Consider the following 18550-nt stretch of genomic DNA (forward strand, 5'->3'; position numbering starts at 1 on the left):
CAGGTAATAAAGAGATAACAGATCACTCAGTGTGCATATGTCCATTCCATAACGTCTATATAGTAATGTTACTGGTACCACACTGCTGCTGTTACTGTCATCTCCTTTCAAAGTTAAATCCATGATAAGTGGGAGAACTGTCAGATACACAGCCTCTCGCTCATCGCTTTTACCTCAGTTTTTTCTCAGTGTTAGTTTTCTTTGTCAGAGTAGTGAGGAAAATGCATCTGCCAAAAAATCCATTTTAAGACAACAAATTTGAAATTATTTTTTGATCTGCGTACACAAACAGGTTGAATTTCAAGAGGACTTACTATGCTCATTTTCAGTGTTCATAATTTTATTTGCGTGGTCTAATACAGTAGCTTTACAAGCTTCACTGATCCAAAAACACATTATTTTTCTCATACTGTACATTTCTATTCCCCATCTCTCTCTCCTGTGTCTTTAAGCCCTGCCGCCTGAGCCCAGTGTGCTCTGATTGGTCAGCTTGCCCATTCTGTTCTGACTGGTCAACCACCAGAGCATTCAGCCCCAACATGATATTTTCTCATCTTGTAACACAGGAAAAGGGCTGGAATTCCAATGAGGCATTTCATGTGACTGAGTAAAGTGGTATCTGTTTGAGAGAGTTACTATCTCTGGCATGAATTTTGAGCTTTGTAACTTTGCGTTTACATGCACAGAAAGCTACATAACACGCTAAAGAAAAGGGAAAAAACAGAAGAGCATAATAGGTCCCCTTTACAAGTAGAATATAATGTATAGTTTACATACTTATACTTCCCTAAAATTAACTATAGTATTTAGTACACTAAGAAATGTGAAGAGGCTTTAAATCACATGGACCGCCACCATACTGGATGAGGCCAAAAGAGAGCATGTCCCTTTGAAAGAATTACAGAGTCAGAATTTTTCACAGTGGTAGTAATAGGATCCAGACCTTTGAACACTTTAATGCCTTTGCTCTCTCTTACAGAGAATTATTACATGAAATGATTAATTGAATAAGAGCCAAACACTATTAGAGCATGTTTACCACACACTGTATGCTATAAATTGTAGTGCTCTCAGATGTGCAGTACTGGGCATTAAAGTACTGTGTAGAAATAAATATTATTCATAAATATTGATACAGTGATGGTGATGTATTGATATTTTGAACACAGTTGTAATAGCAAATAATGTAATAGCAAATATTATTAATAAATTAATTAATAATGGTTTTCCCCGCTAATATGGTTTGATTTGGTTTAAACTGTCCACAGAACAATATCTTTAAATTTAACAGGTTCTGTTAGCCTCTTGATAAGGCACATGGCAAAACTTTTTTTTCTAAAATGTAATTCACATTGCTCCTCACTGTTACTGATTGGCAGTTAGAAGTAATTCTTTCATTAATAAGTTTCATGAAAAATTCACTTATCATTTAAATTAAGTTCCATTTTTTTGTCTCATCACCTGCTTTAGTCCACTGCTGCTCCAACAACACCCTGAGCAGAAGTCAATAAAACACACACTCTAAGCTTTTCACTCCTGAGGAGTCCACCACTACTCTCCACAACTGAGGAGATTATTAGTTTGTTCATCCCTCAAAAGAGCTCAGTGCTGAGATAACTGGCTCATCATATTGATTTATCAGTCTAGTCAGGCTTTAGCAGGAACTTCAGTGTTTGTGAAGAAGCCGTTAAATGAGGCCCTCTTTAGAGTTCTCTTTAGCAATGTTTGCTGCGTGCCATGCACTGATTTTAAAATAGTTAATAAATAAACATTAACAGTGTTTCTTTTGAAGATTGTATTTTTTTATTAATTGGACAAGTGTTCAACATATTTTCCCTAAAAATGTAAAGTGTAACTGTATTATAAAGACTGTCTTTACAAAAAAATGTAACTTCGAAACCACCAACATTATACAAATCATTGTCATGGGTATGCATTGCAATTTTCTTGAGACAACAATCCCTACAAATTTTCAAAATATTTTTCTCTCTTTAAATAGAAAAAAAAAAAAAAACAGAAACCCACAGCTTTTTATGGTTTACATTCCATTAAAGAAGTTTACATTTTAATTTTAATAAATTGTTGACATTGTTATAGCGATAAAGTTTCTTTACTCTTGTTTCAGGAGTGAGGCTGGTTGGTGGTTCTCGCTGCTCTGGAAGAGTGGAGGTTCTTCATGGAGAGACCTGGTCCACAGTGTGTGATGCTGACTTTGACCAGCAGGATGCAGAGGTTGTGTGTCGAGAGCTGGGCTGTGGGCTTCCTGTGGAGGTACTGGGAGCAGCTGCTTTTGGCAGAGGGGAGGGTCAGATGTGGTCAGAGGAGCTTCAGTGTAGAGGCAACGAATCTCAGATTCACTTCTGTCCAACATCATCTTCACTCAAACACAACTGCTCCCATGACAGTGATGTGGGACTGGTGTGTGCTGGTAAGAGCTGCATATTTTCCTGTTATTCTTGTATTCTTTGATTAATAAGCTGTATTTAAATGTTGACACTAATCTTCTGATAATCTCTTTCTCTGTTTCTCTCTGTTGTACAGTCAGTGTGAGGTTGGTGGATGGTGGCAGTCGCTGTGCTGGGAGAGTAGAGGTTCTTCATAGAGGACAGTGGGGAACAGTGTGTAGTTTTTCCTGGGATATGAGTGATGCTGCAGTGGTGTGTAGAGAGCTGGGCTGTGGAGAGGCTGTAGATGCTCCAGTACTTGCTCATTTTGGAAGCGGCCATGGACCAATCTGGATGAATTATGCAGACTGTAGTGGATCAGAGTCCACACTGAAGAACTGTAAATCACAGGGATGGGGGAAACATAACTGTTATCATTTTATAGATGCTGGAGTCATCTGCTCAGGTAAGCAGCAGTACATCGTCATATGTCATATGTATGATAGTCTGCCCAAATATTTTCATTATCATGACATCACTTGCGATTCATTGAAAGTTTTATGCATAACAGATTTAACTCTTTTATATCACTGCTTTACAAACTGGTATACATGAGGATTCATACAGAAATGTGAAGCCAGTATGAAATGTTAGTCATGAAGTAAGCAAGAAGGCCAATTATAAACAAATGAGCTGATAATATAAGATCTTGACGAGTTTTCAGGCCAAACATCACTAGAACTTGCCTTTGAACTTGAGTCACTTCAGTGAAGATCATGTGGCAAAGCTGAATATATGAAGAAAAGGTGGCACCAACAGTGTGTTTTCTTGTCTGTTGTTTTAAGCTTTCTAAAATGTGTACTGTGAAAAAACAAGAGCTCTAGATTTAGTCTAAATAGCCAGTATGCTTTGACAGTTAGACTATCAGGGTACCATGAGTTTCATTTTCATTCATTTTTCAGTTGGTTAAGTATTCTCTGTTGACTAAAGTGAAAGAGCAAAATTGCTTCCATCTGTCTTCAACGTAACACTGAAACACAGTCAACCAAATGTGAATGCAAAAAGTGAATCACAGAGCTAGTGTTTAGTGCCCATGAAAGTACAATTTTTTTTTTTTTTTAAGTTTTAATTTAACATAGGAATATTTTCCAGGTTTAGTAAAGCCTAGTAAAAGTTGATACACAAGCTAAAAAACCTTATACACTATTATCAGCTTAACCCTTTAAATGGCCAGGGCCAACCAGTGGGCCCAAAGTTTAATTACACACATCTATAATCTAAGAATAGCACAACCAGTTTGAAATGAAATCTCTGTATTAACTGAATTATAAGCCTTAGTATGTAATAAGCCTGGGAATTTAAAGTGTTAAAGCAAGTATCAAAAATGTTTAAATCTATTACCTCGTCATGCTGCGCACACTCTTAATATAATTCTATAATTACACAGGTCACAGAAAGTCCAGAATTACTGATGGTTTCCATCTATGTTCTGGGAGAGTGGAGGTGCTTAATGTGAAGACCTGGTCCACAGTGTGTGATGCTGACTTTGACCAGCAGGATGCAGAGGTTGTGTGTCGAGAGCTGGGCTGTGGGCTTCCTGTGGAGGTGCTGGGAGCAGCTGCTTTTGGCAGAGGGGAGGGTCAGGTGTGGTCAGAGAAGCTTCAATGTAGAGGCAGCGAATCTGAGATTTCCTTCTGTCCAACATCATCTTCACTCAAACACAACTGCACTCATGGCAGTGATGTGGGACTGGTGTGTTCTGGTAAAGTATTATTATTTAAACTTCTCTTTGAAAGGACTGAAAACTTTCAGTAAAACTTGCCATTATTTGTCCCATTATATGAGCAGTGATTTTCTCCTATTCATGTTAATTCCTGTAATGTGACGTTGATTCAGGTCACACAGGGGTTCGGCTGGTGAACAGCTCTGACTCCTGTTCTGGTCGAGTGGAGCTCCAGTACCTCAGTGAGTGGGGCACAGTGTGTGATGCAAGCTGGGATATAAGAGCTGCCAGTGTCCTCTGTGGTCAGCTGAATTGTGGGAGTGCTGTTGCTGTGTTGGGGTCAGACTGGTTTGGGGAGGGAAGTGGCCAGATCTGGGCTGATGTGTTTGATTGTCAGGGGAACGAAACCCACCTGTCAAAATGTCCCATTTCATCATGGAGTCGAACTGCATGCTCTCATAAACAGGATGCTGGAGTCATCTGCAGTGGTGAGCAGCTATTAAACTATTTTATAGGAACTATACTAAATTCTACCATTCAAAAAAGTGAAATTGTTTGACTAAGTCTGTTTCATCCTTTGTCAAAAAATATATATGTTTTTTATTGCATAATTTCTCCTTAGGTTCCTCTCTGGCATTTCATGAGGGGAGAGTGCGGTTGTCTGGAGGGATGGAGTGTGAGGGGGAGGTGGAGGTGTACTTCAGGCAGGACTGGAGGAGAGTTCTGCTGGACTCCTGGAGTGAGTCTGAGGCCTCTGTGGTCTGCAGACAGCTGGGCTGTGGCTCTGTGTTCAGCTTCTCCAGCTCCTCTCCACCCAGTCCTGAACACAGACACATGTGTATGACGGGTTTCAATTGTTCTGGGAGTGAAGCTCATCTGGGAAACTGCAGCAGCGCACAAGCAGTCAACTGCAGCTCCAGAGAACGGCTCTCAATCACCTGCTCTGGTAAACATTACAGCAGTTAAATAATACAAATTTCTAAGAAACTTCCAAAAAACACTCTTCCCAAAATATATTGTAATCTTAGTTGTTTCACAATTAGGCCATTGATTTTCTTCATTATGTAGAGGAGCATTGAGCAATACATTGTTCTCAAACTAAAGCAGCTGTAATTTTAGGGTGAACTGCTGTGTGTATGTGTGTGTGTGTGTGGTGTGTATGTGTGTGTGTGTAGGTAAGTTTAATTCAGCTCACAGCTCCATCAGGCTGGTTGGTTCTGGGGGAGACTGTGCAGGAAGGCTGGAGGTTTTCCACAGCGGCTCATGGGGGACAGTGTGTGATGATTTGTGGGATATTAAGGATGCACAGGTGGTCTGCAGACAGCTGCAGTGTGGAGTGGCTCTCAGTGCTCCGGTACCAGCCCAGTTTGGACCAGGAACTGGACGCATATGGCTGAATGAGGTGGAGTGTGAGGGGAACGAGACGTCCCTGTTGAACTGCAGATTTCAGCAGTGTGGAGAGGATGAATGTGGACACATGGAGGATGTAGGAGTTTTGTGCTCAGGTAAAATGTGCGCAATACAGGGTTATCTTGCCAGCTGTAGCTGACAGATAACCCTGAAGCTGATGATCCTTCAAAGTTACACAACCTTTGAAAATGTTATTAAGATAAATACAGCACATTTTAAACTACTGATATGCAAACTCGGTGACAGTTTGCTCAAATGACATGTATAGTTAAACATGGTAAACTTTAAATGTAGCATATTTTAATACCATGTAATATTAGAATTGACGCTACATAGTACTGTATTCATTTAATATAAAGTCATTCTTCTCCCACCAGAGTTTACAGAGATCAGACTCACTGAGGGCTGTGAGGGGAATCTGGAAGTGTTCTACAATGGAACCTGGGGTAATGTGTGTTCAAACGAAATGTCTGAAGAAACAGCAAGTGTGATTTGTCGAGAGCTGAACTGCGGAAAATCCGGCCGTGTGTCCTGGGGCAGAACAAGAGTGGAATCAGCTCCTAATTGGCTGGATCATGTGAAATGTAGGAAACATGACTCCACTCTGTGGCATTGTCTATCTTCACCCTGGGGACAGAACAACTGTGATAAAAACAATGAAGTGGCTCAATTAACCTGCTCAGGTAGGCAGTTCTTCTCTATGAATTATAGTGTTTTTTTTGTTTTTTTATACACTTTATACTTTTATACACTTTTATACACTTTGTTTTTTCTGATGATTTTGCCCTGGTCAGAGTCCAGATTTAAAACCTATAAAGAATATTTGGTCTCCCTTTAAACACAAACCAACTTGGCAATGTATTGCAACTGTTTGAAGCCATCGATGCTGAGTGGAACAATACTGACTCTTCTTACTGTAAAAGGCTGTCTGCAGGTTTACCCACAAGATTTCAACGTTTAAAAAAATCAAAGAGAAAGTTATGCTATACTAATTAATTCTTGCTAATTTACTGACCAATAATTGGTTGTTAAGACTATTAAAAGCTTAAAGTTTTGCCATTTAGTGCATGGTCCATTTTTTTCTTTGTGTTGGAGTGTGTATTGGAATGAGCAAAACTATTTCACATGGACAGCTCATGATATAAGTAGTCTGCTTTTAGACATAGTGATCTCAGAGTTTGGTTTATTTTTGTTTTTTTCATGTCATGGCAGACCAAAGCCAGCAACACGCTCATCAGACATGCTCTTCATCTCTCTACCAGAAACAGTGCTCAAGTAAGACAATTTATTTCATTAATTTACAGAACAAAGTATTTCTAAAGGACATGCAAAGTAGTTTGATGTTTTGATATGTATTAATGTTCTTTGTGTTCTCTAATTTAATTAAAAAAAGTATTCTTTATATTAAGCTACACTGTTTATGATCAGTTTGTTCTGTTGTGAATGATATAACTGAGATCAACCTTATGGTACCATTATTTTGTAAAATCAGATTTTCAATATATTACATGACATCGTTGAGAATTCAGAGACTTTCTTCAAGTGTGATGTGTGTGATGTAGATCGCCTGCCTCTCAGGCTGAGGGGAGTAAATGGAAGCTGCTCTGGGAGGCTGGAGGTGTACCATAATGCTGAGTGGGGGTCTGTCTGTCATAACCAATGGGACACCATGGATGCTCAGGTGGTCTGCAGGCAGCTGGGCTGTGGGCCGGCGCTGAGTGCTGATGGGAGTGCTGTCTTTGGTGCTGGTGAAGGGCCTATCTGGCTGAACAGAGTGAAGTGTAGAGGGAATGAGATTCACCTGTGGGACTGTCCTCATTCCCTGAAGAACCACACTGACTGCTCCCACAGGCAGCACGCCAGAGTCACTTGCACAGGTCAGAGAAGTCTTCTAGGTTTTGGCGATTCTGACTCCAATCAGATCACGTTTGTCCTCATGTTAATGATCTCTGCGGCTGCAATGAAAAGTGGATTAATAGACTTTTTTCATGTTATCTAGTACTAGTTTGGCATATACAGTGCTTAAATTGTATAATCAGAGCTGCCAGCTAACACCAACTTCACTTTAGCCAGTGTTATTTTAAATTTTGTGCTTTGTTTGTTGTTTATTTTTAATGTTTTGTTCTGTATGTCCAGACATATCAGAACCTTCTACTATTGCACCCAAAAGTACCACCACCACCTCCACCACCACAGGTACTTTCTATGTCTTAAGTATGGTAAATTATTCTAAATAGATTGTTCAGTGATCTATACAGTTTCTATTATGTATTTTTATTTGCAGTTGGTCAGCCAGATAAGGGGACAACCACTCCATCACCAGCTGTTCTGTTCATCTATCCAGTGTCTCTCCTGGTTCTGGGAGCGGTGCTCTTCCTGGCCTTAGTGCTTCTGGTTGTGCTGTTTTACCAGAACAGAGTACTCAGGAGAGGTAGAGAGATTCAGAGATCATCTACAATCCACTTTCTGTACATTCTCTAAACATCATTAGTCCTTCAATCTGTCATCAGTCTTCTCTTCTACTGAACTGGCTCCATGTTTCTCTCCGTCTCCCTCACAGTGCTCTCTAAGAGGAGGCGTAAGACTCTGACTGAGGCAGTCTATGAGGAGATCGACCGCAGAAACATCACTAAAAGAAATGACTCGATTCAAAGAGGTGAGTATTCTACATGAGGATTATTGCATGAAATTAAAGTGTACTAACTTTAGACATAACAGAAGACACCCAGCTACACCTGCTCACTCTCAGTGATTAAAGCTATATTTAATTATCTTAATTGTATTTTGATTCAACAGTTTAGCATAAATATCCAATTCAGAATCTTCAAAAATTTCTTCAGTATAGATTTCTCTGTTTATTATATAAGAGTAAATCAGTTAAGTAAGAGATTGGTGTATATTAGATGAAATGTGCAGTTACAGTAGATCTACATGTAGTGTAGTGTGTTAATTCTGCTGATAAGCATCTATAAGGCAGCTGAAGTTAAACTAAGTAATTCCTGTAAAACTTCCATTTTTGGACATACAAAGAAACCACACAGCTGCAGGTGTGTATGTGAGAGAGAGAGGGAGGGTGAGAGTGAGGCAGAGAAGGGGGAGAGGAAGAGAGGATGAAAGAAAGAGCGGAAGAGAGAGAGGGAGGGAGAGAGAGAGACAGAGAGGGGGGAAGTAGAGAGAGAGGAAGAGGCAAAGGGAGAGCATTGAGAGGGAGTAGCATTGAGTGTCTGTGTGTGCATGTGTGTGTGTGCGTGAATGTGCCTGTGCATGTGTGTGTGTGTGTGCGTGTGTGTGTGTGTGTGTGTGTGCACATGTGTGTTTTGTTGGGAGATGCAGAGACTGAGTTACTGAGTGAGGAATCCAGTCAATTCATGACTGAGTGAATATATGTCTGAATGAGTGACCAATAGAGACAGTGATGAATTAAGTAAGTGGCAGAGTGACTGAGAGAGAGATTGTGTAACTTAGTGAATGAGTGAGTCCACAAGTTAGTGATCATGTTGGAGTGACAGAATTTGTGACAATGACTGAGTGAGTATTGAGTGTGGTATCTGAGAGCGCCCTCTACTGCCTGCACTTATATTATTTCCTGTAATCAACCCAGTTCACAATGATTCACAGCACTCAGAGGATTGTGGGTGGTTCTGCATTCTGAATGTGTTTGATGGCTGTTCTGCTGTCCTCTAACAGGACGTATCCTCTCTGAAGAACAGCATTCAGGATATGAGGATGTGGATGAGGAGCTTCTCTCAGGTAAAAGGACCAGAACATCTGTGTGTGTTTGGCTCCATTCCACTGAGAAATACTATAATCACCGTTTAGAAATTGTATAATTCATTATAAAGTTGTTTTAGGCACAGTTATGCTAAAAATGTTTACAGTAATTTCAGTTTTTGTAGTGCTGGCATAATAAAATAATACACTTTAAAATCAGCATATTATTGGTGCAAAAATAGCTTGAAGGAGGACTCACCATTTTATTATTAAATTAATAATATTAATTTCTTCACATATCAGATGTTGAAAGTGAGGCATTTTACCATTTCATGAAAAATATGAACTCATTTAGAACTTGATGACAGCAACGCATCTCAGAAAAGTTGGGACAGGGCCCTGTCTACCATTGTGTAGCATCCACATCCATCTTCTTTTTCTGTAAACGTCTGAGAAGTGAGGAAACCAATTGCTGGAGTTTTGGGAGAGGAATGTTGTCCCATTCTTGTCTGATGTGGGATTCTAGCTGCTTAACAGTCCTGGGTCTTCTTTGCCCAAGTTTTCATTTAATGATGTGCCAAATGTTTTCTATTGGTGAAAGGTCTAGACTGCAGGCAGGCCAATTCAGCACCCCAACTCTTCTTCTGCAAAGCCATGCTGTTGTGATGGATGCAGTATGTGGTTTAGCATTGTCTTGCTGAAATATGCAAGGGCTTCCCTGAAAGAGACGTTGTCTGGATGGGAGCATATGTTGTTCTAAAACCTCTATATACTATTCAGCTTTGATAGTGCCTTTCCAGATGTGTAAGCTGCCCATGCCATAGGTACTAATGCAGCCTCATACCATCAGAGATGCAAGATTTTTAAACTGTGCACTGATAGCAAGCTGGATGGTCCCTTTCCTCTTGAGTCCACAGGATTCATCTGACCACAGAACAGTTTTCCATTTTGCCTCCGTCCATTTCAAATGAGCTTTGGCCCAGAGAAGACGGCGGTGTTTCTGGATTGTGTTGACATATGGCTTCTTCTTTGCATGATACAGATTTAACTTGCATTTGTGGATTGCACAGCGAACTGTGTTCACAGACAGTGATTTCTGGAAGTGTTCCTGAGCCCATGCAGTGATTTCCAGTACAGAATCATACCTGTTTTCAGTGCAGTGCTGCCTGAGGGCTCAAAGATCACAAGCATCCAGTAATGACCGCTGACCTTGTCCCTTGTGTACAGGGATTTCTCCAGATTCTCTGAATTTGTTTATTATAATGTGTACTGAAGATGGTGGGATATCCAAAGTCTTCGCAATTTTACGTTGAGAAACATTTTTCTGAAATTATTCCACAATTTTTAGTTTTTGCAGATTGGTGAACTTCTGCCTATCTTTGCTTCTGAGAGACTCTAGCTCTCTAAAATGCTCTTTTTATATTCAGTCATGTGAGTTAGATATTGCTCCTCTAGCTGTTTTTTATTAGTACGACTTACTTTCCCAGCATTTTGTTGCCCCGTCCCAACTTTTTTGAGATGTGTTGCTGCTATCAAGTTCTAAATGAGTTAATATTTTTCATGAAATGGTAAAATGTCTCACTTGCAACATCTGATATGTGTTCTATGTTCTATTGTGAATAAAATATGGGGCTATGAGATTCACAAATCATTGCATTCTGTTTTTATTTACATTTATTTACATTTTACACAGCGTCCCAACTTGAAATGAAAACGTGTACTATGCCAAAATCTAAAAAAAAGTAGAAGTCAGAGAGATAAAGTTACTGGCAGAATGCTGAATATCACATCTGTATTTATTAGCTTCTACATCAGTAGTACATCAGTGGATTTCTTTGTTGCTGTGGGTGTGTCCAGATGTATGATGTATTTACATAATGAATGCTGGGTGTTGTAGTGATGAATGAAAATACAAAAAAGATGCAAAGTTGTGAAATCTGTCAAACTAATGAGGCTGAGAAATGCAGTGCTGCTGTACAGAATATTACAAAATATGACAAATAACATTAACACTAAAATTATATCATAGTTTTAGGCCGGAATGCCAATTAAAATATTTTAATTAAAATGATATGAATAAAGTGTTAACCTAATTAGATAACACACAAAGTTTTCTTTCAGAGGAATAATTTGCAAAAGTAATACATCACAATATATCACAATAATTATCATATTACCAATCTTAAAACATATCAGTACAATCATATTGTGGCTGAAATAACCTGATAATGTCGTATTGTGGGGTCTGTACTGATTCCCATCCCAACTTTCTGGTATTTCCTCCTTTTTGCTGTTACAATTTTAATTTTTTTAAATGCGTGAGATTAATTTGTTTCTCTGATTAAAGATTTGATTCATCTGTAGATTAGTCTTTGGCAGAAAATGGTTCCTGCAACTTTATGGAGAAACACTGTAGCTCTACTGAGATATACTGTGATTAACTGAGATTTAATGAGATTTAATGACATTTAGGGTTCTGAAGTCTGCACTGATATTATTTTCTGTAACCAACCCAGTTCACAATTATCCACAGCACTCAGAGGATTGTGGGTGGTTCTGCATTCTGAACATGTTTGATGTCTGTTCTGCTCTCCTCTAACAGGAAGTATTCTCTCTGAAGAACAGCATTCAGGATATGAGGATGTGGATGTACTAAATTAAAATCTTACTTTAAACCACAGTAACAAGATTCAAAAACAATTAAAGTCTGCTGCTGCTGCTGCTGGGCAGTTTGCACTGGTGTCACACATAACTACTGTCAATCACTGTGCAGCCTGAAACACCTGCACAGTCCTGATCAGTTTGTAAAAGATCATCACATATCTTAGGATCAGTGAGATACTTGCTACCAAGTTCCCAGCCTCTCTGAAAGAGTATGTTTTTGAAATGTAATTGGAAGTAATAAAATTTAACCTTTTTCCAGAAAAGTCTCTGACTGGAGTAAAAGCAGATTATTATGATGATGTCACCACCAGTGGCCTGAGAAGTGAGTTCCTTTATTAATTAATCATCTGATTTTATTTTCACATTAAACCACAATGTAAAAATATGATTGCACTGTTTGTAAAGTCAGTCTGCTTTTATTTGATTTAGGTGAATCAGCAAAAGAGGACACAGCAGAGGACTATGATGATGTCATCACTGCTGGACAGATCTCTGAGAGTGTAGCAGGTATGTTTCTGTTTTGAGCTTAGTAGAAATTGTGTAACGATTTTAATTCTACAAGAATAAAATAATCTAGCAGATGTAGCCTAGATCTAGTCTACAACACACTGTGACAGTCAGAACAGATTTTATAGAAAAAGTATGTTTTATTTATTAAAGTACTTTTTGTACATTTGCATTTGAAATGAAAACAAATCATCAATCATTTAATAGTTGATAGTGTTAAGTGCTAATTTTAGCAACATGGGTTGTATTGGAGCTATATTATTTTATAGTTCATTGATTATGCTCGATAACCTGTGTACTAAATAAACTGTGTAAAATATAATTTTATATCCTTTAAATGTCTCTGTTTTTTGGTGCAGAGGACGCAGCAGAGAATTATGATGATGTCATCACTGCTGATCAGAGCTCAGCTGTTCTAACAGGTTTGACTTGTAATGTAACAATACTGTAATCTCAAACATGAACACAGTCACTGATGATACTGATGCTGATTTAATGACATTTATCTCTACATTTTGACAGAAGACATGACAGATAACTATGATGATGCTGTTACCACTGGACCAAACTCCAACATTATGACAGGTACGTTTTTTTCTTAATTTAGCAAATTATATTTTATAGCAAAAAATAAAGAATGACACATAATTTTAAACCAAAGCTTCAACACAGTACAAACCAGATTTGTCTACTTATTGTTATAATTTTTCTCAGGTTTGTGTAGTGGACACACCAGAGAACTATGATGATGTTATCACTGCTGGACAGGATGTAGGAGGGGTAAAAGGTGAGTGGCTGAAGTTGTGTATGCCGCTACATAATAGATGAATGAAGAGGGTGGAGTAAGTGAATTAAATTAAACTGAAAACATGTTTACATTATCTATGGCACATGAGGGAAACAGCAGTGTCCTCATTATTGTGATGTGGAGTAGAAGCTGCTGTTTTATTTACTTGTCAGTGACTAAGAAGTGTGCACTTCCTGTAAGTCTGAAAATGACTAGTGCACCAGTGCCATCCAGTCAGGACTAGAAATAATCTGTTCTTACATGTTTAAGGGGGCTTCACAATGTGTGTGTCTCGCTGCTGTAGTTTTCAAAGGCTATGTTTGTCTGCTCTTCTCCCTCTTGCTAAGCAACAAATAGCAAATAGTGATAGCTATCTGTCCAGCTAACTATCCAAACTATTTGCTTGTTTATTATAGATAACATACTTAAACAATAAAAACTTACTCTAAATCCCCAGAGTTGCAATCTAACCAGCTATCATTTAAATATGTACAAGCAAAAATCTGCTTTTAGCAAAAATCTTAACTAAAAAATGCAGTGTCACGATTTAGATCTGTGAAGGACTTCAGTCACTAATCCCTCCTCAAGTACAACTGTCACTGAAGGTCTCCCTTACCTTTAATTTGATAGGTCAGCAAAAAAAAAATCTCATGATGTAGGGTACTTGACCACTTCACATTTTTCAGCTCAGGGTGCCTGCAGCTCTCCACACTGAACACGAACAGTGTGAACCACAGTAAATGTGTTCTAAGAATGAAAGCACAATGTTTTAAGAGCTTCATAGACCCACTGAGAGGAATCACAATGACTTACTCAGTATTCACTGACAGCACTGAACAATCTAATCTGATCATGACCTGCTTTGCTAAACAGGGAGCTACTTTTTGAACATCGTAAGAATACATTTACATTTACAAAGATATATAATTTTATTTGAAAATTTTAAACAGATTTATTTTACAGATTATGATGATGTGGAGGAGGAGCCTCAGACAGAGATGAATCATGTGACGGAGAGACCACAGCCAGTGTCTCTCCTCAGGAAATTACATTCAAACCTCTTCAAACACAAGAAATGACTTTATTTTTATTTTTATTTATGGAGAATAAAGAGTGTTCATTATAGCTTTATACATTTCAAACAGGATAAAGTTTATATAAACAAATATTATCACATTTTCAACACTTTCTTTGAGTGCTACCAGACTTAGTCATCCAGAAACATTTACTGAAATCTCATTTCCATCAAATGTACATGATCTTACTCTGTTATTTTTATCTCCATAAAACATTTTTACATTGTGTTTTTTTAAACATTTTTCATTTTTTTTAAGATCTTAAATTACAGGGCTGTTCATTTTCACTATATATATTTTTGAGGGTGATGTACCACAAAATTAACAAACAAAAAGAAAACTTTCAGCGTTCATCTGTAAGAAACAGTGAGGAAGGGGCTGCTGTCACTGTCATAAATTTTAAATTATAACCAACACAGGTATAATACTGATGGCATATTGTATAAAAGTATCTGAGTGATAATTTTGTGCTCCTCTCTTCTCTCTGTGTGCTGATCATTATACACAGTGAATTAAGGTTGACACAGAATTCTCAACCTGTTTATTTTAAACTTTTGTTTTTGACGTTTTATTCTGTTATTTTCCTTTTTCTTGTTTTCTATTTTAATCATTATACATGTTTTTGAATAAATCATTTTGCATACATAAATGTGGCACTGATGACTCCTTTTTATTACAAAATCATTTTTACTTCACCTTATGGAGGGGTTGATGGAGCTGGTTAGGCTCTTATGTGCTATGCAGAGATCATAGTAGCTGGGCTAGTGGACACACTAACATAGCCCTCAAAGCACGTTGGTCACACTGAAATGGACCACCCCCATGAGCCTTTCAACAAAGTCCTCTCCCAGAGGCTCCCTGAGAATAGTAAACCTGCCAAACCATCATCTGCATCAGCTCACTGTAGTTCTGCTGCTCTTCCTGGAAAAATTTATCTCACTGCTCATTACTTCTACATGACTCTCTAAAACACATATGAATCTGTACCAACTGGAACAGATGAGGGAAACTCAATGGTCCTTTTAATAATTTATTTAGAAAAGAATAGCCAATCACAGTAAATACCACTGAATGACATGCCCTCTATTTGACCAAGATAAAACGAATTATGCTGATATTAGCATGATTAGATACAGGTTTGCAGAGCCTCCCACACTCGCACTGCGCTGCTCACATTTACAGTTAAAGTCATGCAGTCAGCTGATGCAGAGAGCATATCTATGCGAAAATTACATACATGGATAATCTAGATAGAATAAATGTATAATTTAAATGCACTGTGCAAATCTCATATTGTTCTGTCAGAGAAATGAGTAACACAAGTAAAATTCTCAGTAAGTCAGTAACAGTAATGTTATTAAAGGAATTTAAACTGTAATGTATTACTGTACTTTATTACAGGAAGAAATAACTTCCATTATTGTTAAGCCCTGTTTCCAAAAAGGTTGGCACACTGTGCAGAATGTAAATAAATACAGAATGCAATGTTGTGCAAACTATATAAACCCTATATCTATTTGAAAATAGTACAGACAACATATCTAATGTTGAAACTGAGAATTCTTTTTGAAATATTTGCCCATTTTGAATTTGATGCCAGCAACACATTAACACACTTAAAAATGTGTGTAATGCTAAAAAAACCTGGTGGAATATCTTGCTAATAAATAGGTTGTTTGGCAACAGGTCAGTAACATGACTGGATATAAAAAAAGCATCTCAGAGAGGCTGAGTCTTTCAGAAGTAAAGATGAGGAGGGATTCACCACTCTGTGAAAGACTGCACAGATAAATAGTGCAACAATTGAAGAGTGATGTTTCTCAATGTACAATTCCAAAGAACTCATCATCTACAGTATCATTAAAAGATTCAGAGAATCTGGAGAAATCTCTGTATGCAAGGGACAATGCTGAACACCAGTACTTGCTGGCTGTGATCTCCGGGCCCTCAGGCAGCACTGAATTAAAAACAGACATGATTCTCTAGTGGAAATCACTGCATGGGCTCAGAAAGACTTCTGAAAACCACTGTCTGTGAACGCAATACAAATGCCTATATTTCTGAGGTTAATAACTGTCCTGGAGACAACAACAGAACTTGTTTTACCCAGCAATTTCACACTTCCTTTTCTTGTGAAAAGGGCTTAGTAACATTGGGAGGGGGTAACCTACACTTGATAAATTAAAGTGATGGGATGGGCCTGTGACCTTTAATAATGCCCCCTTGTGGACACATGTATCATACAACACGTGTTTGCAGCACTACCAATGTCATAGAAAAGGATTCTGGATCTGCAGCACTGAACATTCTGAGGATAAAGATTTATCCAGTTTAAAAATCTGAACTGGTTAAAGTAACTCTAAAGTAAAAGGTAAAAGTGGCCAGAATCAGATTTTTTCACCAAACCAGGCTGTTATATATTTTAAATGTGACCTATATGCAACAGTAGTCTGAACAGATCACGCTCCTAATCTGACCCACATGCGTAAAAGAACAATGCTTCATGTGGCACGCTCATCCAGAGGTAACCATTCAAAATGGAATCAGCAGTCCCAGCCCCTCCCAGAGCTTTTCATCTCCGCCAGCATCACAGAAGTTCGAGCTTGCTGTAAAAAGGGCAAGTTATTCAGCCACTGCCACTTCCTTGGATCTTGTGCTTGTTTTCTTTAAAGTTTAAACTTTACTTTCAGACTTTTAACTGTTCTTTGACGCTGCAGCCTCGGTCTCCTTTGGCAGTGTTAGCCATTTCTTATTAAATCTCCTCTAACACAGAGCAGTTTGGATAAGTGTCTTCTTAATTTGTTTGTACAGAAACATCACCCCAAATGTTTATGAGGTCTCAGCAGCATGAAATTATGCTGAATGTCGAGTTGGATTGATGTAAAAGTCACATGAGTTCTGATCTCTGATCTCTCAGATCTGATCTCTCACCGTTTATAGGCTTTTACCTTCTGTTCGGCACTGCTGCCATGGTAACACTGAATGATGTGGAATCAACACAGAGGAAAAAGCAAATGAATTCCGATCTGAGCGTCTCATTAAGGTGGCATGCAACAAATTGGATACGTCTCCATTCTAAGACGATGTATGAAAGTGGCTTGGGTTGGATTTGAAAAGATCAGATTTGCATATCCACACAGCCCTGAAAATGTCAGATCTGAGTCACATTAGGGCAAAATATAAGATTTGTGCCACTTCAACCTGGTAATGTGAACGCAGCCTTATTGCTGCATATCAGATATCACTGGATTTCAGTACCACATATGAAAGTGCCTCAAATTGAAAATGTCAGATTCAATGGCTGTGTTCACATTACCAGAAGTGGCACAAATGTGTTTTTTTGCCCAGATTACACCTATGTGTTACACATGAAGTAAAAGATCAGATTTGGGCCACTTTTACCTACTGTGTGAACAAAGCCTAATAAAAACACTGTCATATTTGTAATGTCTTGCAGTGCCATTATCCCAACATGAGCTGAATTTTTCTTTCTAGGCTGGTTGAACATGACGCTAGAAGAGAAACATCTGTGAGTCTATCACAGCACAATGTATCTAAACAGCTTAGTGTTCTGTGTGGGGGAAGTTAAGGCATCAACTATTTGATCAGGTGATGTTTATCTGGCAGATAAGCCCTTCAAGAAAACTTACATTTCATAACCTCTCACCCACAGACAGCTGTTGGATAATAGATAATGGATAATAGCTGTTAGATAGATAGATAGATAGATAGATAGATAGATAGATGGATGGATGGATGGATGGATGGATGGATGGATGGATGGATGGACGGACAGATAGACAGACAGACAGACAGACAGACAGATATGTTATTGATCCCGAAGGAAATGTAGTAGCCAGTAGCAGTCACACAACACAGGAGTTATAATAATAAGGGTGATACAATATAAAAAGAAGAATACATACAAGAAACTGCAGGCATATGTATAACTAGAAATATACAAAAATATGCAAGAAGATATATCCTGAGTAAAAAAAAAAATAAAGAATGCACAAGGAGGCACAGGTAACAGCATATAATGACAATACTGAATAAATATGTGTATATATTGGTACTGAAATAAATTGTCTAGGTGTGAGTGTCCAGATGTGCAACATGTGCAATACGGTGTGCAGAAGTGCATTATGTACAGTAAGGTGTCCATATGTGCAGATAGATAAAATGAAACTGTAATTTAGCATGAGAGATTCAGTTCTCATCTATCCTCTTCCCTCTTCTCTCTTCTCCGCTGGCCCCACTGGGAAGAGTTAAAGAGCCTAATGGCTCT

At 38.3% G+C, this 18550-nt stretch overlaps 1 protein-coding gene across 1 annotated transcript in view; it reads left to right on the forward strand.

Moving 5' to 3' along the window:
• The window catches only part of LOC118800585 (scavenger receptor cysteine-rich type 1 protein M130-like), a 41449-nt gene that overhangs the window by 799 nt on the left and 22100 nt on the right, over positions 1-18550 (forward strand). The window contains exons 2-17 of the mRNA XM_036560856.1: positions 2126-2428; positions 2464-2854; positions 3839-4146; positions 4281-4595; positions 4730-5053; positions 5283-5612; positions 5895-6207; positions 7096-7394; positions 7654-7713; positions 7802-7948; positions 8078-8173; positions 9205-9267; positions 12322-12399; positions 12759-12821; positions 12922-12984; positions 13124-13186. Coding sequence (XP_036416749.1) covers positions 2126-2428; positions 2464-2854; positions 3839-4146; positions 4281-4595; positions 4730-5053; positions 5283-5612; positions 5895-6207; positions 7096-7394; positions 7654-7713; positions 7802-7948; positions 8078-8173; positions 9205-9267; positions 12322-12399; positions 12759-12821; positions 12922-12984; positions 13124-13186 — 3216 coding nt within the window. The remainder of the gene's footprint in view (positions 1-2125; positions 2429-2463; positions 2855-3838; positions 4147-4280; positions 4596-4729; positions 5054-5282; positions 5613-5894; positions 6208-7095; positions 7395-7653; positions 7714-7801; positions 7949-8077; positions 8174-9204; positions 9268-12321; positions 12400-12758; positions 12822-12921; positions 12985-13123; positions 13187-18550) is intronic.

This window comes from Colossoma macropomum, unplaced genomic scaffold (genome assembly GCF_904425465.1).
Source record: "Colossoma macropomum unplaced genomic scaffold, Colossoma_macropomum, whole genome shotgun sequence".
Lineage (NCBI taxonomy): Eukaryota > Metazoa > Chordata > Actinopteri > Characiformes > Serrasalmidae > Colossoma > Colossoma macropomum.